This window comes from Eleutherodactylus coqui, chromosome 5 (genome assembly GCF_035609145.1).
Source record: "Eleutherodactylus coqui strain aEleCoq1 chromosome 5, aEleCoq1.hap1, whole genome shotgun sequence".
Classification (NCBI taxonomy): domain Eukaryota; kingdom Metazoa; phylum Chordata; class Amphibia; order Anura; family Eleutherodactylidae; genus Eleutherodactylus; species Eleutherodactylus coqui.
In genome coordinates this window covers 26178721-26196195 of record NC_089841.1, presented here as the reverse complement: position 1 = coordinate 26196195, position 17475 = coordinate 26178721, and the positions used below count along the sequence as shown (strand labels likewise).

Genomic DNA, 17475 nt, shown 5'->3' with positions numbered 1-17475 from the left:
TCCATTCATAGCGCTGTTACGGCATTCAATAGTGCCGGCTTTCAATAGCTTAAGTGGAACGCTCCGTGCGCTCCATAACTAGCATGATTATATCATTAATTCTTATAGAAATGCACAGAAATTCATTTTGTATATACTTACAATCACCTCCCCAGGAGCAAAAATGTATAACTAACACATATTGCCTGAATGACACGTCACAAGATTTTACCCCAAACCATTCATTCAATACATCTTCTTTATACATTTTAGCGATTAAAGGTTGTAATCCTCCCTCTCAGGGAGGTGATTGGCACAGAAAACCTTTCCTACGTGAGTCTTACTGGATTACGGAGATGTGTGCCCAGGTTCTGTTAGGCTTGAAGTCTAAGTAAGATCTCATGTATTCCTGTTGGCAGTATCTACCTGATCTGTAAATGTTTGCACCCTGATATGGACTATTATGTCGCAGCAGATTTCCCAAGTTGTCACTTATGTATAAAACTCTTGGCTCTACTGAAATCTGGTGTGTAAATAGCTCATCTGAGTGTGAAACATGTAGGGGGTTGGTTTTATCGGTCTGTGCGCCCCAAGTTGTATAGTCCTGTATAAATAAAGTCTGATATGTTACACTGAAGTTGTAGAACCTTTCCCATGTGATCACAGCTGTATATTACTGTGTGCGACTCTTCCTAGTATATGACCCTATAGTGATGAGATGGAGGGGAGACGCCCTTGCTGGGCTCAGTGGTGGAAACATCATCTAAAGGAAGAAGAAAGATTGGCCCAAACACAAACATGTAAGTTACACAAGTAAACTTTTATGAACAGTTAGAAACAAGTTTAGAGACGCAGTTATATGTATCAGTGTGAAATATTCTATGTACACGGCTGATATAAAGGCGGGTTATCTGGATTATATTTGTTTCTGGATAACAGATAATTATCAGCAATTACATATATTTATTATTCATCACTTAGTGCTCTCAATTGCTTCTCTTTCTTTGTACAGGACATTTTGCTTTCTTTCTTTTTTTTTTTTGCAATGTGACAAAACAGGTTTAAAAAAATGGTTTCTCCCCTGTGTGAGCTCTTTGATGTACAACAAGAGATGTTTTTCGGGTAAAACATTTTCCACATATAAAACAAGAAAACGGCTTCTCTCCTGTGTGGCTTCTCTGATGTGAAATTAGAGATGTTTTCTGGATAAAACATTTTCCACATTCTGGACAAGAAAATGGCTTCTCTCCTGTGTGAATTCTCTGATGTATAACAAGAATTGATTTCTCTGCAAAACATTTCCCACATTCTGAACATGCAAACGGCTTCTCCCCTGTGTGAATTCTCTGATGTTTAGCCAGATGTGATTTCAAAGTAAAACGTTCCCCACATTCTGAACATGAAAATGGCTTTTCCCCTGGGTGATTTCTCTGATGTGAAACAAGAGATGTTTTCTGGCTAAAACATTTCCCACATTCTGGACAAGAAAACGGCTTTTCTCCTGTGTGAATTCTCTGATGCTGAACAAGAATGGATTTCTCTGCAAAACATTTCGCACATTCTGAACATGCAAACGGCTTCTCCCCTGTGTGAAATCTCTGATGCTGAACAAGCTTTGATTTCTCTGTAAAACATTTTCCACATTCTGAACAAGAAAACGGCTTCTCTCTTGTGTGAATTCTCTGATGCTGAACAAGAATTGTTTTCTCTGCAAAACATTTCCCACATTCTGTACATGAAAACGGCTTCTCTCCTGTATGAATTCTCCGATGTGTAACAAGATATGATTTGTCTGTAAAACATTTTTCACATTCTGAACATGAATATGGCTTTTCTCCTGTATGACTTCTCTTATGTTTTACAAGAACTGATTTCTCTGCAAAACATTTCCCACATTCTGAACATGAAAATGGTTTCTCTCCTGTGTGAAATCTCTGATGTGTAGCAAGAGCTGCTTTTTGGGTAAAACATTTCCCACATTCTGTACATGAGAATTGCTTCTCTACTGTATGAATTCTCTGGTGCTGAACAAGAATTGATTTCCCAGCAAAACATTTCCCACATTCTGAACATGAAAATGGCTTCTCTCCGGTGTGAGTTCTCTGATGTTTAACAAGGACTGATTTCTCTGCAAAGCATTTCCCACATTCTGAACAAGAAAATGGCTTCTCTCCTGTGTGACTTCTCTGATGTGTAACAAGATGTGACTTCTCTGAAAAACATTTCCCACATTCTGAACATGAAAATGGCCTTTCCCCTGTATGAATTCTTTGGTGTACAAGAAGATTTGCTTTAACACCAAAATGTTTCCCACATTCTGAACATGAAAATGGCTTCTTCTTTGTGTGAATTCGCTGATGTTGAATACAGTTTGATTTCTGAGTAAAACATTTTCCACATTCTGTGCAAGAATAAGGTTTTTCCCCTGTGTGACTCCTCTGATGTTGAATTAAATTTGATTTCTGAGTAAAACATTTCCCACATTCTGAACATGAATACGGCTTCTCTGCTGTGTGAGCTCTTTGATGTTCTCCCCTTCTGTGACTTTTCTTCTGCTTATTATTCTGTGATGAATCAGAAGATGGGACCTGTATGAGAGCATCAGATGATGGATCTTTGCTGTGAAGGACTGAGAGGATATCTGGGATAATATCAGGTTCTTCATATATATCCTGTGTGATATCACAATCCTCTGCTTTAAAATTTACAGATATCAGATGTCCATCTAAGCTCCTGGTACCGTCATCTGCCAAGAATATATGTGATTATTTATTACTACTGTAAATCTTATAATTGATACTGATATTTTATAACATTTCTATACAAATAACAAGTCATTAGTGTATAAAAATACTACAGGTTATCCATGGAACAGTAAAATCAGTATTTAGTAGAAATGCCAAACAAATCAGTATTGCATATCACTCCACTATATTTTAAATTACAGGGCAAATGAATGGAGTAAGAACTACATGCTATTTATTATACAAACACAGAATACTTGTAAATCACCTGTCGGGACTGCAGAAAGAAAATCAATCATACTGTAGGTAGGATCACAATAATCATATAAAATATAGAGAAAAAAAAACACTACATGTAATATTTTCTTAACAAAGTGCAAATGTATAAATGTACAAATACAAAAAAAACGATAAACATAGCATTGAACCTCCCCCTATGTAGACTCCTGATAAACATGTAATAAGATGATTACATGTCAGCAATGGATATACCAAAAGCATAGAAAAGACCCACCCATAATACAGAAACACCTGTCATTCATAAGTGGGACTAGTACTTATTAGGAAATTCTTAACGCTTACGAATATAAGATAGTGAAAGTGTTACGGTATACTACCCTTGATACGCCAGCCTGGGTTGCCCTGGATCTTACCTGCAACCCCTGTCCCTGCCTACTTGCCTCCACTCCTGGCTAACCCTAGGCGGGCAACTGGGCGGTGGTCCCTACGCTATCTAGGGACCGAGAAGGAACGCTGGCGTACCTAGATGAAATGGGTAGAATGCCAACAGGACAGGCAGATGATAAATACCAGCACAAAACAATACTGATAGTACTGAGGCAGATGAAACAACCTGGCAGACAAGCTGACAGAGGCAGGAGACCTACAGATGCAGACTAGCTAGCAACCTGAGGGTAACCAATAACTGGAAGTAATTGCAGTCACTGCCAGACTTTAACCCCTTAATGACATGGCCTATTTTGGCGTTGAGGACCAAGTGATTTTTTCGTATTTTTCCATCTCCATTTTTCAAAAGCCATAACTTTTTTATTTTTCCGTGGACGCGGCCGTATAAGGGCTTGTTTTTTGCGTGGCGAGCTGTAGTTTTTATCGGTGCCACTTTTGGGTACGTAGACAATATCGTAAAATTTTAAAACATTTTTTTTATGATAACAGGGAGAGAAAACGCATCAATTCTGCCATAGATTTCTTTTTCTTTTTTTTTACAGCGTTAATCATGCAGCATAAATGACACACAAAATTTTTTCTGCGGGTCGGTACGGTTACAACGATACCAAAATTGTTATATTTTTTTACACTTTTTTGCAATAAAACCCCCTTTTTTTTGGAAATCTTTTTTTTTTCTCTATAGCTGCAGTCAAAGTCCTGTAACTTTTTTTTTTTAATGTACGGAGCTCTATGAGGGCTTATTTTTTGCGAGGCGAGCTGTAGTTTTTATTGGTACCATTTTGGTGAATGTACGGCTTTTTTGATTACTTTTATTGCACTTTTTGGGAGGCAAAATGCTAAAAATTAGCATTTTGCCTCTGTTTTTTAGCTTTTTTTTTTACGCTTTTTGTCGTAGAAAATGAAAAGTGTGTTCAACTTTTTGTACACGTCGTTACGGACGCGTCAATACCCAATATGTGGGGTTTTCATTTTTTTCCCCTTTTTTTATGCTAATATTAGAAAAAGCATAAAAAAAGGGTTTTTTTTACATTTTTTTTTACATTTTTCTTTTTTTTTACATTTTTTTTTTTTTTTTTACACTATTTGAGTCCCTCTGAGGGACTTGCAGCAGTATGCCTATGATCGCTGTGATAAGGCATGGCAGAGCTACTGCTCTCCCATGCCTTATCGCCTATACAGCGATTATAGGCACAGGCAATACAGGACGCCAGTGTCTGGCGTCCTGTTGCCATGGCGACAAGCCGGGCTCTCGCGATGACATCGCGAAAGCCGGCCGGAGACACAGAGGGATCGCGATCCCTCTGTGAAGTCTTTCCCTGCCGCGATCTACTTAGATCGCGGCAGGGAAGGGGTTAACAGCGGGGCGGCGCATCTCTGATGCCCCCCCCCGCTGTTGCAGCGGGACGCCGGCTGTGAGTGACAGCCGGCTCCCGCTGCGGGATAGCGCGGGATCTTATGTGATCCTGCGCTATCCCCAGGACGTACTGGTACTTCCTGTTGCGGGAAGTACCAGGCTCCCAGGACGTAACGGTACGTCCTGGAGCGGGAAGGGGTTAAAACAGAAGCCTCCGCCCAGAGGCGGAGAGAGGGAGACAGCCTAATGCTCTTCTATGTGTATACATATTTTATTCCCCGGTTTCTCTAAACTAACGATGACTTCATAACATTTTCCTTGTGAAGACCACATAAACACCTGTGTCAAATTGACTCAGGCGAAGCCGGGTATATCAGTTAATGTATATGTCTGTATCTCCATGTTCTAGATTGTATGTCGGGGTCCTTGTTTCCATTTTCGGTATTGTGTTCGCACACAGCAACGTGATATGAGTCACAGGAATAATAGTTCTTCAAAGTCCTTTTACATGGCCTGATTATCAGACATGAACATTGCACAGCCGATTGTCAGGTCATAAAAAAGGGACAGCCCTCAGCTCACATACTAGTGAACGCTCGATTATCAGCTGATGCATGATTTTCAGCTTTACGTCTCTCCATATTACCGAGGAGATGACCAGCCGGCCTATGTGCATCAGCCATCAGACTAAAGATCATTCGTTCTCATAGCAGCGATTCTTGGCCCGTGTAAAACAAAAAGTAAACCAGCAGCGACCGACCTGCCTACCGATCAGCGCTGGTTACATCAGATCTAGAGTGTAAAGTGTAAAAGGACCCTTAGTACCGGAGCTGGAAAACCATTTCTCCCTCATCAGTATAGACATCATATAATGAATAGTAGTTCCCGCTCACATAGGGGTGTTTCATGTCCGTGCCGTAAATGCCCATCATGTGTTATCACCTATAACGGTATCACATGTCATCCATATTTAGTTCGTACTCCAGCTGAATGGGGGAATATACAGCGGAAACTGACAGATCCCAGAGCTTATAAATCTACATAACTATCAGCAGCCGCTGACCGAGGAGAATCTGTGACTCCTCTGTGCTGTATTTAGTGGTTACTACTCACCTGGGCGGTTACCTGTAGGAATCCCCTCTTTACACCGCTGATCGCCCCTCACACTTGTCTCAGTAGTATTAATATTGGTCAGATCTTCATCCTGATACAAAAGCTGTGAGACAAATATTGTAAAAGTCAGCAGCCGGTTGGAGAAGTCGTGTGGAAGGTTTTACTCTGTAATTCTCTGACAACTATTTGTAATTAAAAGCCCAATGTATTTGGTATTGTTATACTCACTATTTTCTTGTAAGCTCTCATTAAAGGCGTCGTGCTTTTGGGTGAGTAGAGATGGACGTGTTGGAGTTCAGGTTTGAAGACCTTCAGTTTTCAGTATATCTTACTATATAAAAGGGAACCCCAGTGCTGCTGCCACCAGATCTTGCTGCTGGTCTTTTGCAGCCAATCAAGGGTTTTTGACCAACTGCCTCCTCAAAAATCTGGTGGCAGTATGGGGCGGGTCCAGACCTCGGTTGAGTTACAAACTTCTCACCCAGAAAAAAGAAAATGGCGGGCTGGGCTTGCCAGACATGTTGCTTTACCATAGGGCCGTAATAGGTAAGACCGTCCTGGACCTCATGCATAGAGGGCAAACTAAATTATGGGTCGAAATGGAGCAGAGCTCTGCCCCATTCCAAGCTCAGGGTCTCTTTTGGCTCAGGGGCGGACTGGGTAGAAGGGGGATCAGAGTGTCGCCATTTCTGAACTCACTTCTACGAATATGGGACAACTTCGCGAGCAATAACGGGCTGATATCTACTCCTGGTCCCTGGACCCCTCTTGTGGGAAATCCGGAGTTCCCTCTTGGGATAGGGGGCCTGGCACTCCTGAGTAACCTAGGAGTCCATCTGCCAAGAATACACGACATACTAGGAGAGGAAGGAATTAGGCCACTGAGCTCGTTGATGGAGGAGGGGGGAGCCGTAGCGGGTGCGTGGTTTCAATACATGCAGCTAAGCCACTTTATCAGAACGCAGAGCAGAGCCTCAGATCTGTCTACCCCGCCTACTCCTTTTGAGAAGCTATGTGCGGACCCCCGTAAGTCGAGGGGACTGATCTCCGTGGTCTATAACATGCTGGTAGCCCGGGGAGCCCGGGACTTAGTAAGAGGTTGCCGTGGAGCCTGGGAGAGAGAGCTAGGGCGACCCTTGCCCGACGAGGACTGGGCTAGGGGCGTCAGTCTGACCCACAGAATGTCAGTCTCGGGCAGACACCACGAGCTAAATTATAAGCTCATTATGAGATGGTATCGCACACCGTCACTACTAGCCAAAATATACCCTGGCACCACAGCCAACTGCTGGAGATGCCTGAAAGAAACAGGAACGCTCACGCATATTTGGTGGTCCTGCCCTGGGATTAGAGGTCTGTGGTTAGAGATACAAGCCCTGTACAATGTACTGAAAAGAAGCTCACTGACTCTCTCTTCTGAGATTGCGCTCCTCTCGGTCCTGCCAGGCTCCATCGCTGCCAGTAAGAGGGATATCTTAAGATTCTTCCTTCTAGCTATGAGAACAGTGATCCCCCGACTCTGGAAGTCCCAGACGATGCCGACACGCCTGAGCTGGACAGCTGCCCTAGATGATATCCGATATATGGAAGAGCTGAGAGCCAAAGATGACGACAAATGGCTGAAATACTACGATGTGTGGGAGGTATGGATGACGTTTCGAAATTCTGACAAGTTCAAGCAATGGCTTGAACACGGGGTATTACCCACTTGATAGACGACAGGGAACCCACTAAGGGCCCTACCCGGGACGCTACTTCCCCCCCCCCTCCCCCCCCCTTACCTTCTTCTTCCTCACCCACCTCCCCTCTCCTCTACTACACAGTCACCCCCCTTCTCCCCAATTTACTTAAGTTCTACTCAATCACTCTCACTGATGTTAACCCCCACATTACACCTTCACACACACCACCTTTCTACCTCATGACACACCACATCCATGTTGAGTCGAGGTTCACTCTTAGATGATCCGACTCCCACATGCCTTTTAAGGTTAATTTCACACAAGTCACAAACATGGTTTAATAGTCTGCAAGAGACTGTTGTTGTTTTCGATAATAATTAACTGTTGAAGTTAAGCCCTGAAGTCTGGAGTTATTTTACATTTTCCTGTTGCGGCGACAGGAGTCTCCACCGCATCGGACAATCGCACCCCTTTACTGTACTGCCAACCAGGCTTCGGGACAGTTATTGCCTTTTATGCATGTCAACCACTTGCAAACTTGTATGTTTAAAATTCTGAATAAACACATTTTGATAGCGAAAAATCTGGTGGCAGCCGGTGATAGCTTACTGTTTCTGCCATGTCTGGATAGTGTAGCCAGTGTTCCTTTAACCTTGAGCATTTAGCGCATTTGTATTTTTTTTTAGAAAATCACAAAGTGGAGAAAATTGCTGCACTACTGTAAATGCTTGGCAAAAGGGTGTATGAAAAACACTTTAAATTACTGAAAATTACTTGACAGGGGGTGCCTGAATGCCACCATGAACCCCCAGTCTGGATCAGCAGATAAGGCTGCCTGTCCACGGGTGGGTTTAAATTGTGTTCCCCGCGGCGTTAATCTGGCCGCGGGGAACGCAGTGACCGCTCTCCGTATCGTTGCCATGGAGAGCGCAGCCCCTCTGCCCACGAGCAGAGAACCACTGCGATTCTCCACTCAGGGCCAGCGATTCTCCGCGGTCAGCCTATCTGTCAAATAGGCTGACAACGGAGATCCGTCTGCCGGCTCCTGCTCCTGGGTGGTGCAACGCCCGTGGACAGGCAGCCAAGAGATCCCCTCAGGATGATGCAGATGACTTCCATTCATTTATTTCACAAGTGCAAGGTATACAACAAACATAAATAATAAAAAACAAACAAAGTTGAGGGGAGAATCTAAAAAACTTATGGAATCAATTATAATAGGAAGCATGGAAGCTACTCATCTAATCGACCTAACTGACCTAGTCAAATGGGTAAGTGAACACACCTCTGAGGCATCATGCTTGTACTGTATCTACAAACCTGTATAAATGTCTTTGAAACTCCCTTAAAGAGCTGTTTGAAATAGAAGGTAATTAGAAACCTTCAAAACGCGCTGCCAGGCTACTTCCCCTCCCCAACTTTTTTTGTTTGTTTTTTATTATTGTTTATTTTTGCTGTATACCTTACACTTGTGAAATAAACAACTGGAGGTCATCTCCATCGTCCTGAAGGGATCTTTTATCTGCTGATCCGGACTTCGGGGACTTGGTGGCATCCAAGCCTCCCCTGTGAAGTAAGTTTTTCTTTTCCATACACTCTTTTGCCAAGCATATACAGTAACGCAGGATTTTTTTCCCCTTTGTGATTTTCTACATTTGTGTGACCGAGGTCCTGTGGCTCTGGGTATCTCCGTTGCCGCTCTTCCTGCTTTCTGACACTTGGTGGGATTATTTGCGTGGGACAATCATTGAAAGCTAATTTGGACTGTATGTGTGAAGACCTGTCATCCGAAATGCCCCACCTTTATAATGGCTGTACCCCATAGCTGTCAGTACACTGACCCCTCCGTGGAGCTCAGACACTGCTGTTTATCTCTCTTGTATTTTTTTGCATCATTTTTCTTGTTTGAACAAGGCAATGATTGTTTCTTTTAACTTTCTGGATGAGTCTATTGACTTATCCGTATTTCTGAGATGTAATGAAACGTCAGCCAGCAAAGCTCTTGCCCGTACAGGTATTTGATGTATTTTCTCTCAAGCACACCTGATGCAACCAATGAAGCCCTTGATTAGTTGTATCCGGTGTGTTTGAGACAACAACTGATTCCCACATGCGTGCTGTTGTGAGGAATACTATTCAGGGATGAATAATTCTAAAACAGCAGTTAGACTGCAAATGTGTCATTTTGTGGAGAAGTTGGAGAATGGCCTCCTGCACACGGATGGAAATTCAGTGGCGGGATTTCCGGCAGAATTTCCGCCCGTGGCCACTGCCATAGGATTGCATTGGAAAATGCAATCCTAGGTAGACGGCCGTGATTTGTCCGTGCGAAATCACGCATGGAAAACAAATTGCGGCATGCTCTATTTTTGTGCGGGTCTCGCAGAGCCCCACACAGAAATGTCACTCCCTGGCCAACGGCTCTGCTCTCCGCATGTGCCAGCTGGCCAGAAGCTGGCACATCAAAGAACTGGAGCCACGGGAGAGGTGAGTGCTGCGCTCGTCCCTGCAGAGGCTCGGGTCTGGTCCCGCTGCGAGAATTCTCGCAGTGAGTTCGGACTCGGCTGTCTGCAGGTGGCCAACCACTTGTTATTTTAGTTCTATTATTTGCATCGCTCTTGTTTGATTGCAAAAAAAAGTTAGTAAATTTTGCTAATAAACCTATCTACAATGGGGGTTGAATAATTTTGATTGCAACTCTATGAATATAACAACTGACTCAATGCCTCCTTCAGTGCATGACAATATTCTGTTAGCTTTAGCACCAGCTGATTGGAAATGTGCAGTTAGTCTGTGATTTACACTGCAGAACTTTAGATTTGTTCCGCACTAAATCTCAGTTGTCAATTGGATGTCCAAACAGGTGGAAGTGCAATACTATCTTTCATGAAACCAGCCAATGTTTGTAACCTTTACCTACCATAGCCATCATAAAAAGAGCGTAAAGAAGTTTAGTAGAAAGCTGCATTACCATCTATAGAGGATTTGAGGTAATCTCAGCTTCATCTACCTGATGGTTCTCTGGGACACTTGGCTTTTCTTCTGGACAGTTCTGGGAATATAGACGGCTGGGACATTTCTCTGGTGGGTTTCTCTCCATGAGTCCATCTGTAGGAAACACACAGTCACAGAATAGATTATCTGCATGTGATGAGCAGATGATGGGCTCTAGGTGACCTTCAGTGACGTCTCCCCTCCTTACACTGATAATCAGCCATTATATCCATCTCTTCTACTTCATCTTTAACCTCAACCTTAAGATCAATCAGATTTTCACACTAAACAAGAGACAAAATGTAAAATAATCCTTGGTTCCATCAGTTTATGGTCAGATTCTAGTGAGACATCAGCGTCATCTACCTGCTGGTTCTCTGGGACATTTTCCTCTTGATTGTCCTGAGAATATGGATGGCTGGAACATCTCTCTGGTGGGTTTCCCCTACTAGATCCATCTATAGGAAATAACCAGAGACTGAATACATTATATATGTGATCATGAGTAAATCTAGGTAACTCTCATACCTGCTTTCCTCTATAATTAAGAGAGGTCTCCTCTTACCACGAGAGGTGGTTGTCCTTCATCATGGTGTCCTCGTACACATCCTGGTGTACCTCAGAAAACTCCCACTCTTCCAGGAAGAAACAGTCAGCGCTCTTCTGCTGTATTTAGTGGTTACTACTCACCTGGGCGGTTAGCTGTAGGAATCTCCTCTTTACACCGCTGATCACCCCTTGCATTTCTTTCTGTAGTATTAATATTGGTCAGATCTTCATCCTGATACAAAAGCTGTGAGACAAATATTGTAAAAGTCAGCAGATGGTTGGAGAAGTCGTGTGAAATGTTACTCTGTAACTCTCTGACAACTATTTGTAATTTGCAGCCAGATGTATTTGGTATTATTACTACCCTAGCACTTGAGGACCCTTGATGCTGGGTTGTGGGCTCATGTATTTTGGCCAAAATATTAATCAATGCCTCATATTTATCAGTAACATGCAGTGTGGCTTTGAATGCTGGGGGAGCCCAGGCAGTTAGTGTCAGCGTGGTTCACCTGTGGGGTTCAGGGCAACTCGCTGCATTCAACAACACCCTGTATTTACTTTTTTGTGCAGGAATAAGCACTAAGCAGCCCCACCCCTCAATATAAGCAGAGTTTGTGAGTGGATTCTCATCAGTGCCCTTCACATATGTTACTTGCTACTCAGTTTAGCAGTCTGGCTATCTGCATGTTGGGGGATAGGTAGTGTATATGCCTGCCCTCTTGTATCAGTATATAAATAAGTATATGGCCACTTTCTGTATTGAAAACATATTTTTTTCTTTCTTTCATTGACCCCATTCATGCATAATGATGAATGGACAGATGGCGGTTCCCTTCCTCCCTAGGCTGCATAATTCTGGTTTGGTGTACATGAAAACGTTCCAGCTAAAAGCTGGGTGCCTAATCATTCCTCAGATCTCAGAGCAGTAGGGATTCAAAATGTTTCCTTCCATTCTTTAAAGCGTTGGTCTAGAAATTAAAGCCCCCCCCCCCTTCCATATATAAACATATTTATTTTCTAATCCCACTTTTTTTCTGTGGGATTAGATCCCTTGGGGCTCATGTAGAAAAGGAGGTCAGTAAGAAGATCTGGGCCTTTTCAGTTTTTGGCTGCATCATGGGCCAGCAACATCCGAAACGCTGTGGGGAACTTTTCATTTACATGGATTCTATATATAACACTTATAAAACTTATGGCTGGGTGGAGGTACAAGGAGGAGTTCCGCTGGCGTTTGGTGTTCTGTCCCTGATATCTTGTGGAGTGAAAAGGCCACAGATTTGTTGCTTCATTTGATGACGCCCCAATGGCATCCACTTCTGGGGCGGGAAATTCCCCATCCCAGATCAGTGGCCAATTGATGGCCTGAAGCATGCTGGTTATTCTACGAAGGATACCAAGTTTTTTGGCTTGTGTAAGTACAAGTATGACTGTTCAGTATGCAGAGGCCTCCACTCTGCTACTTAGTGCCCGCTCTGGCCTCTTTTTTTTTTTTTGATTAAGTATTTTTTTATTGAACTTTTTCAACTTTTTCTTTTACAAATTTCAAACATATTTCAAGCACATTATACGTCTTTGGTGTACAAAACTGTTTCCCTCCCCGCTCTGGCCTCTTTATTGAAACCAGGTGAGTATAAGCCCCCCCCCCCCCCCCCCCCCAAAAAAAAAAAATAAGACACTGTGCCCTTTTTGGGGCAAAAATTAATATAAGACAGTGTCTTATTTTCGGAGAAACACGGTACTATGACACAGGTCTTCCCATGGAATGTTCAATCTCATGTCATTACTTTGAGCTTTTTTTTGGAGTGGTTAGCTACTGTATAGCAGAGTAGGATCCCATCTCAAACCTATCTAGATGACCTTCTTTTCAGCTCCGTCAGCTACAGCGCTTCATAGCTTGTTGATTTTTGCTTGCCGAGCTATGACCATGCAGTGGTCTCTTTCCTGGCGGCTCTCTTTTGCCACCCGGGCCGCGAAAATTCCAGAGCACAGAATGAGTTTAACGAGGTCCTTAAATGCAGACTTTGGTAAGGAGGGGCTGGAGGAGATTTTTGACGCATTACAATGGATGTACCTATGCAAAGGCTCCAGAATTTTCTAATTCTGAACTGTCCTTATTTACAAACTCTGCAAGCTCCATGGGACTTTGGGTCATTTTTGGGAGTGAATGTTGTGCTGGGAGTCGGCCTGACTGTTGGCAAGAGCAGATATATGTAAAACCCTCACTCTATTGGAAATCTTTCTTCTTGTCACAGCAGTGGAGATTTGGGGGTGATCAACTGGAATCCAAAAAGCTATACTTCTGGACAGACAATCTTACTGTGGTGCATTATATTAATAACATGTCTTCTTACTCTCAGGCTCTCAGTTTGCTACATCATCTTGTTCTTGACCGCTTGAAGCATAACATTTGCTTCGGGGCCTGGCATGTGAAGACAATAGTTTGCCGGCACCACTAAACAATTTTTCAGGGAAGAGCCTAACATATAAGCCCTTCCCTGAAAAAGAAAAATTTTAGTGTAAAAAAAAATAAATAAAATAATATATATATATATATATATATATATATATACATACTTACCTCTCCGCCGCTGCCGTGACCCCCGTGGGGATGAAGAACACATCTGCTGCATGCGGCAGATGTTTCCTTCATCCACGCTAGTTAAAAGAATTCCCTGCTGCTACATCTGCCACATCTGTGACAGATGCAGCAGAGGAATTCTCTATCGCAGCTGTCACACATCACAGCTGCGGTAGAGGATTTTGCTACCGGCAATTGATTTCAGGGAAGGGCCTTAAATATAAGCCCTTCCCTGAAAATCCAGTAAAAGTGGTTTAAAAAAGCAAAAAAAATTCATATTCACCTTGCTTCAGCTGCCGGGGCTCAGCTATGTCTTCTCCTGCTGCCCCCTGCACTGTGGTGCTGATCTATCAGCATGCGGGGATTTAAAATGTTCAGCCAATCACTGGCAGCTCTCGCCCGTCATTCATTCGGGGATGACTAGTGGGGATGAAGGAAACATTTGCCGTATGCAGCAAATGTGTTCTTCATCCCCGCGGGGGTCACGGCAGTGGCGGACAGGTTAGTGTGTATATATATATATATAGGTTTTTTTTTACACTAAAATTTATGTTTTTCAGGGAAGGGCTTATATGTAAAGCCCTTCCCTGAAAAAGAATGCAGGGGTGGCAGCAGAATATTGTTTTCGATGGAGCCGCCGGCAGCGGCGGACCTGCACAGACCTGCATTCATGCAAGTTTTTGCACATACATGGGTGCGCACCTATGTACGCACAAAAACACGCTCGTATAAAGCCACTCTTACACGGCAAGATGAACGTACAAAATGCGCTCAACTGGCAGTTTGAGTGACAGTTTTGAGCGTTCACTTTGCATAAGGCTCACTGTGTATGCAGAAGACAAGCGGGACCGCTATCTTCTGCATATAGCTGTTGTCTTCTCAGAGATCAGCATCTACCAGACACATCCGCTGCTTGTCTCGGGGAAATAAAGGAGCAGATAGATATAAATCCAACCTGTTGGCTCCTTATTCCCACCAGCAGTCTCCACCGCCAGAAAACTTGGAGAAGATCCAGACAAGATGTAATGTCTCTGGTCAGCGGTAATCCTGCCATCTCCACCGGCCTCATCACACAAGTAAAAGACACCTAATAAGACTGAAGACAAGAGCTTCACAGCCTTCTACAGATCAGAGGAACATCTCCACCTACCTGATGGTCCTGTGGAAGAAGAGGATGGGGACATCTCTCTGGTGGGCTTCTCTTACTGGATGGAACTGCAGGAAACACAGACAGACACTGAAGTCATTTCTTCACATACAGATAATAAGACATGATTACCAGATTCTTCTGACCATAAGACATATTATTACAAGCATCCATCTTCCTGAAGTCTCCCTGCACCTTATAATCTGATGGTCTCCCCCTTCCCTGTCCCACGTACAGCCAAGCACAGAGCAGTGATAACGCGTCTCCCCCCTCGTAGACCCCAGAGGAGAGCTGTCACTGAGTAACCCTTGAGTGACTGACCCTAGCCCCCCGCAGGTACTGCCTGCACCCTTCTCTCTATCCTTCTTATTCCTCTTTCCTCACTCAGTCTGCTGAATCCCGTCTCCATCCCCGGAACACAGGCAATCTGCGACACTGACACAAGGCTTATAGACAGGGCATACAAGTCATGGGAGGAAGCCATGCAGTGTAATAATGTGCAGTTATTGGAGCTGAAGCATTACTGGGGAGGGGGGCTACCACTGAGAGATGATGTACAAGTGAATGCAGAGTAAGTAGACAGAGGACATCACTGCTACAATAGGTCAGGAATGCAGGCGTCCAGTGTCACAGTGAACTCCCAGTGCACAGAGATGGCAGGAGTGAGCGTACAAGTGTGCAGGAGGATATATACCAGTTTGTGCTCCTCCAGCATCACTGAAGATAAAAACAAGCATTTATTAGAACTTCTGGCTACAAACATAGGACCGCCATCCAAAGAGAAGGTTTATGTGGGCACTTCATCAGTGCTGGAGGACTACATGGGGCTCATTCCGACAGGCGTTCTGTTGTTCCCCTCCCATCACCTTTATTATTGCAGATTATAATACTATTATAATAAAATAATAACCCCCTGTCTACCCTACAACACCAAAAACGTGAAACTACTCTGGGGAAGTTAGTGACATTAAGAGAAAATATTTTTGCCTATTTTCTGTTGTCTAAGGCCGGGGTGCGTCCGATAGTCAGGGGTGGCTTATAGTCCTAGAATATATTTATTACCAGAGGCGTAGCTAGGTTTTCCTACATCGAGGGCAAAAACATCATATAGTCCCCCATCTGAACCTTCTTTCCGCTGGCTGACCCCTCCCACCAGTGATTAATAATGGATGGTAACTCACACTGTTGCTTACATTTTTCAGTAAATCACAGCAAATAATAATGCAGGTAAATCACTAAATGTTGCAGTAAAACAATTTTATTAATATGTTCTATAGAGTAAAATACAAGCACTAAATGAGGGTAATAATTGTGGGGGCGTGGCCTGGCAGAGAGACAAGACCCGTGGGGCAGTGCTCCTCCATCTAACTGGGGAAAAACCCTAATATCCTGCTTGAAAAATGCCCCTCTGCCTGCCGGCTTCTGTACCGTCTCCCCTGCCCTTGGCGAACAGTTTAGACCTCTCAGGACCTTCTGCGGTCTTACTGTGGACGGACCCTGACTGAGACCTGCTGCGGCCTGCTGGAGCCAGGGTATCCTTGGGCTTGGTTGTCGGGTGCCTGCGCCCAGTGAAAGCCCAACTACAACCCTCCTGCTGCCTGGGCTGCGAGAGAGACCGACCCAGGACTACACGGCTCCCTCTGCTCTACTCCCACAGTGCCGGGTGAGCGACAAGCAGCCCCCACAGAGACTTTGCCGGCTGCTCCTGACCTGCAGACCCGCTCCCCAGGACCTTGCACTTCAGTGCTGGCTCTCCCTGCTGTCTGCACAGCCCTGCTGACACCTGACTCTGCCGGACATCACCACTAGCCCTGAGAGGGGAAGGGGGAGAGGAGAAAGAGAGGGGGGAAAGTACAAGGAGAGGAAAGGCATACAGTGAGGGAGGCGGAAACCTACAGGAGGCAACAAGAAAAGTGTACTAATAAACGCTATAATCCTACCACAAGTGAAGCCACCTGTCTGCCCTCCCGCTCATCTACCCACCTGCAGCCCCTCTTATTCACCCACCTAGGCAGAAGCTTGGGGTTCAGGAGAGATGCACTGGAGCAGAGGGAGAAACAATATACAGCTGCTGTCTAATGTGTGCAGGACTGCTATTGTACTCTGCTGCCACCTAGTGGATTCTTGCTGAAACAGCATTCTACCCAATATCCCTGCTGCAAAGTTCTGATCTTGAAATGAGAAATGGGGGAGTGCATTGCTGCTAGTGCGGCAAACTCACGATGATGCACACCCTGTGCTCTGCTAGGCACGGGAGCTCAGTGATGAAGTAGCGGTGGAAGTCTTGAGAGAAATGCTCTGTGGTACAAAGTAGCTCGGGCTAGGTGACGTCTCTACTTCTGAATACGTTTCTCTATACTTTAATTACACCCTTCGCCTATATGGCTCCCCCTACAAAACAAACAAAGATCACCAATAGAGTGAAATCTGGCGCCATGGAAGAAGCTCAACCTCATGCATCCAGCTCAGCTGAGAGGTCCCCCCCTGGTCCCACCACCCCAAGTCCAACTATTGTGGACATACCCAGGGCCATAACAGACTGTCAATCTGCTCTGACTGGGAAGATTGATGCCATGATGCCCTGCAGTCAGACTTCAGCCTGCTGCAAGCAGATGTCCACAACCTGCGAGATCGCACCACTGCTG

General features: G+C 44.3%; 1 protein-coding gene across 3 annotated transcripts in view; it reads right to left on the bottom strand.

Annotated features, from left to right (window-relative positions):
• The window catches only part of LOC136627344 (zinc finger protein 345-like), a 501744-nt gene that overhangs the window by 358462 nt on the left and 125807 nt on the right, over positions 1-17475 (bottom strand). Inside the window, exons 1-5 of one of the 3 annotated variants that reach the window (XM_066602362.1) lie at positions 10923-11232; positions 10765-10840; positions 10573-10670; positions 5881-5983; positions 778-2725 (exon numbers count right to left, since the gene is read on the bottom strand). The exons of 1 other annotated variant lie outside the window; for it this stretch is intronic. In XM_066602362.1, coding sequence (XP_066458459.1) covers positions 1041-2725; positions 5881-5983; positions 10573-10670; positions 10765-10789 — 1911 coding nt within the window. In that variant the 5' untranslated portion in view covers positions 10790-10840; positions 10923-11232 and the 3' untranslated portion in view covers positions 778-1040. Of the gene's footprint in view, positions 1-775; positions 2726-5880; positions 5984-10572; positions 10671-10764; positions 10841-10922; positions 11233-17475 lie in introns of those variants that run through there. One more of the 3 variants, XM_066602360.1, reaches the window with a different exon arrangement.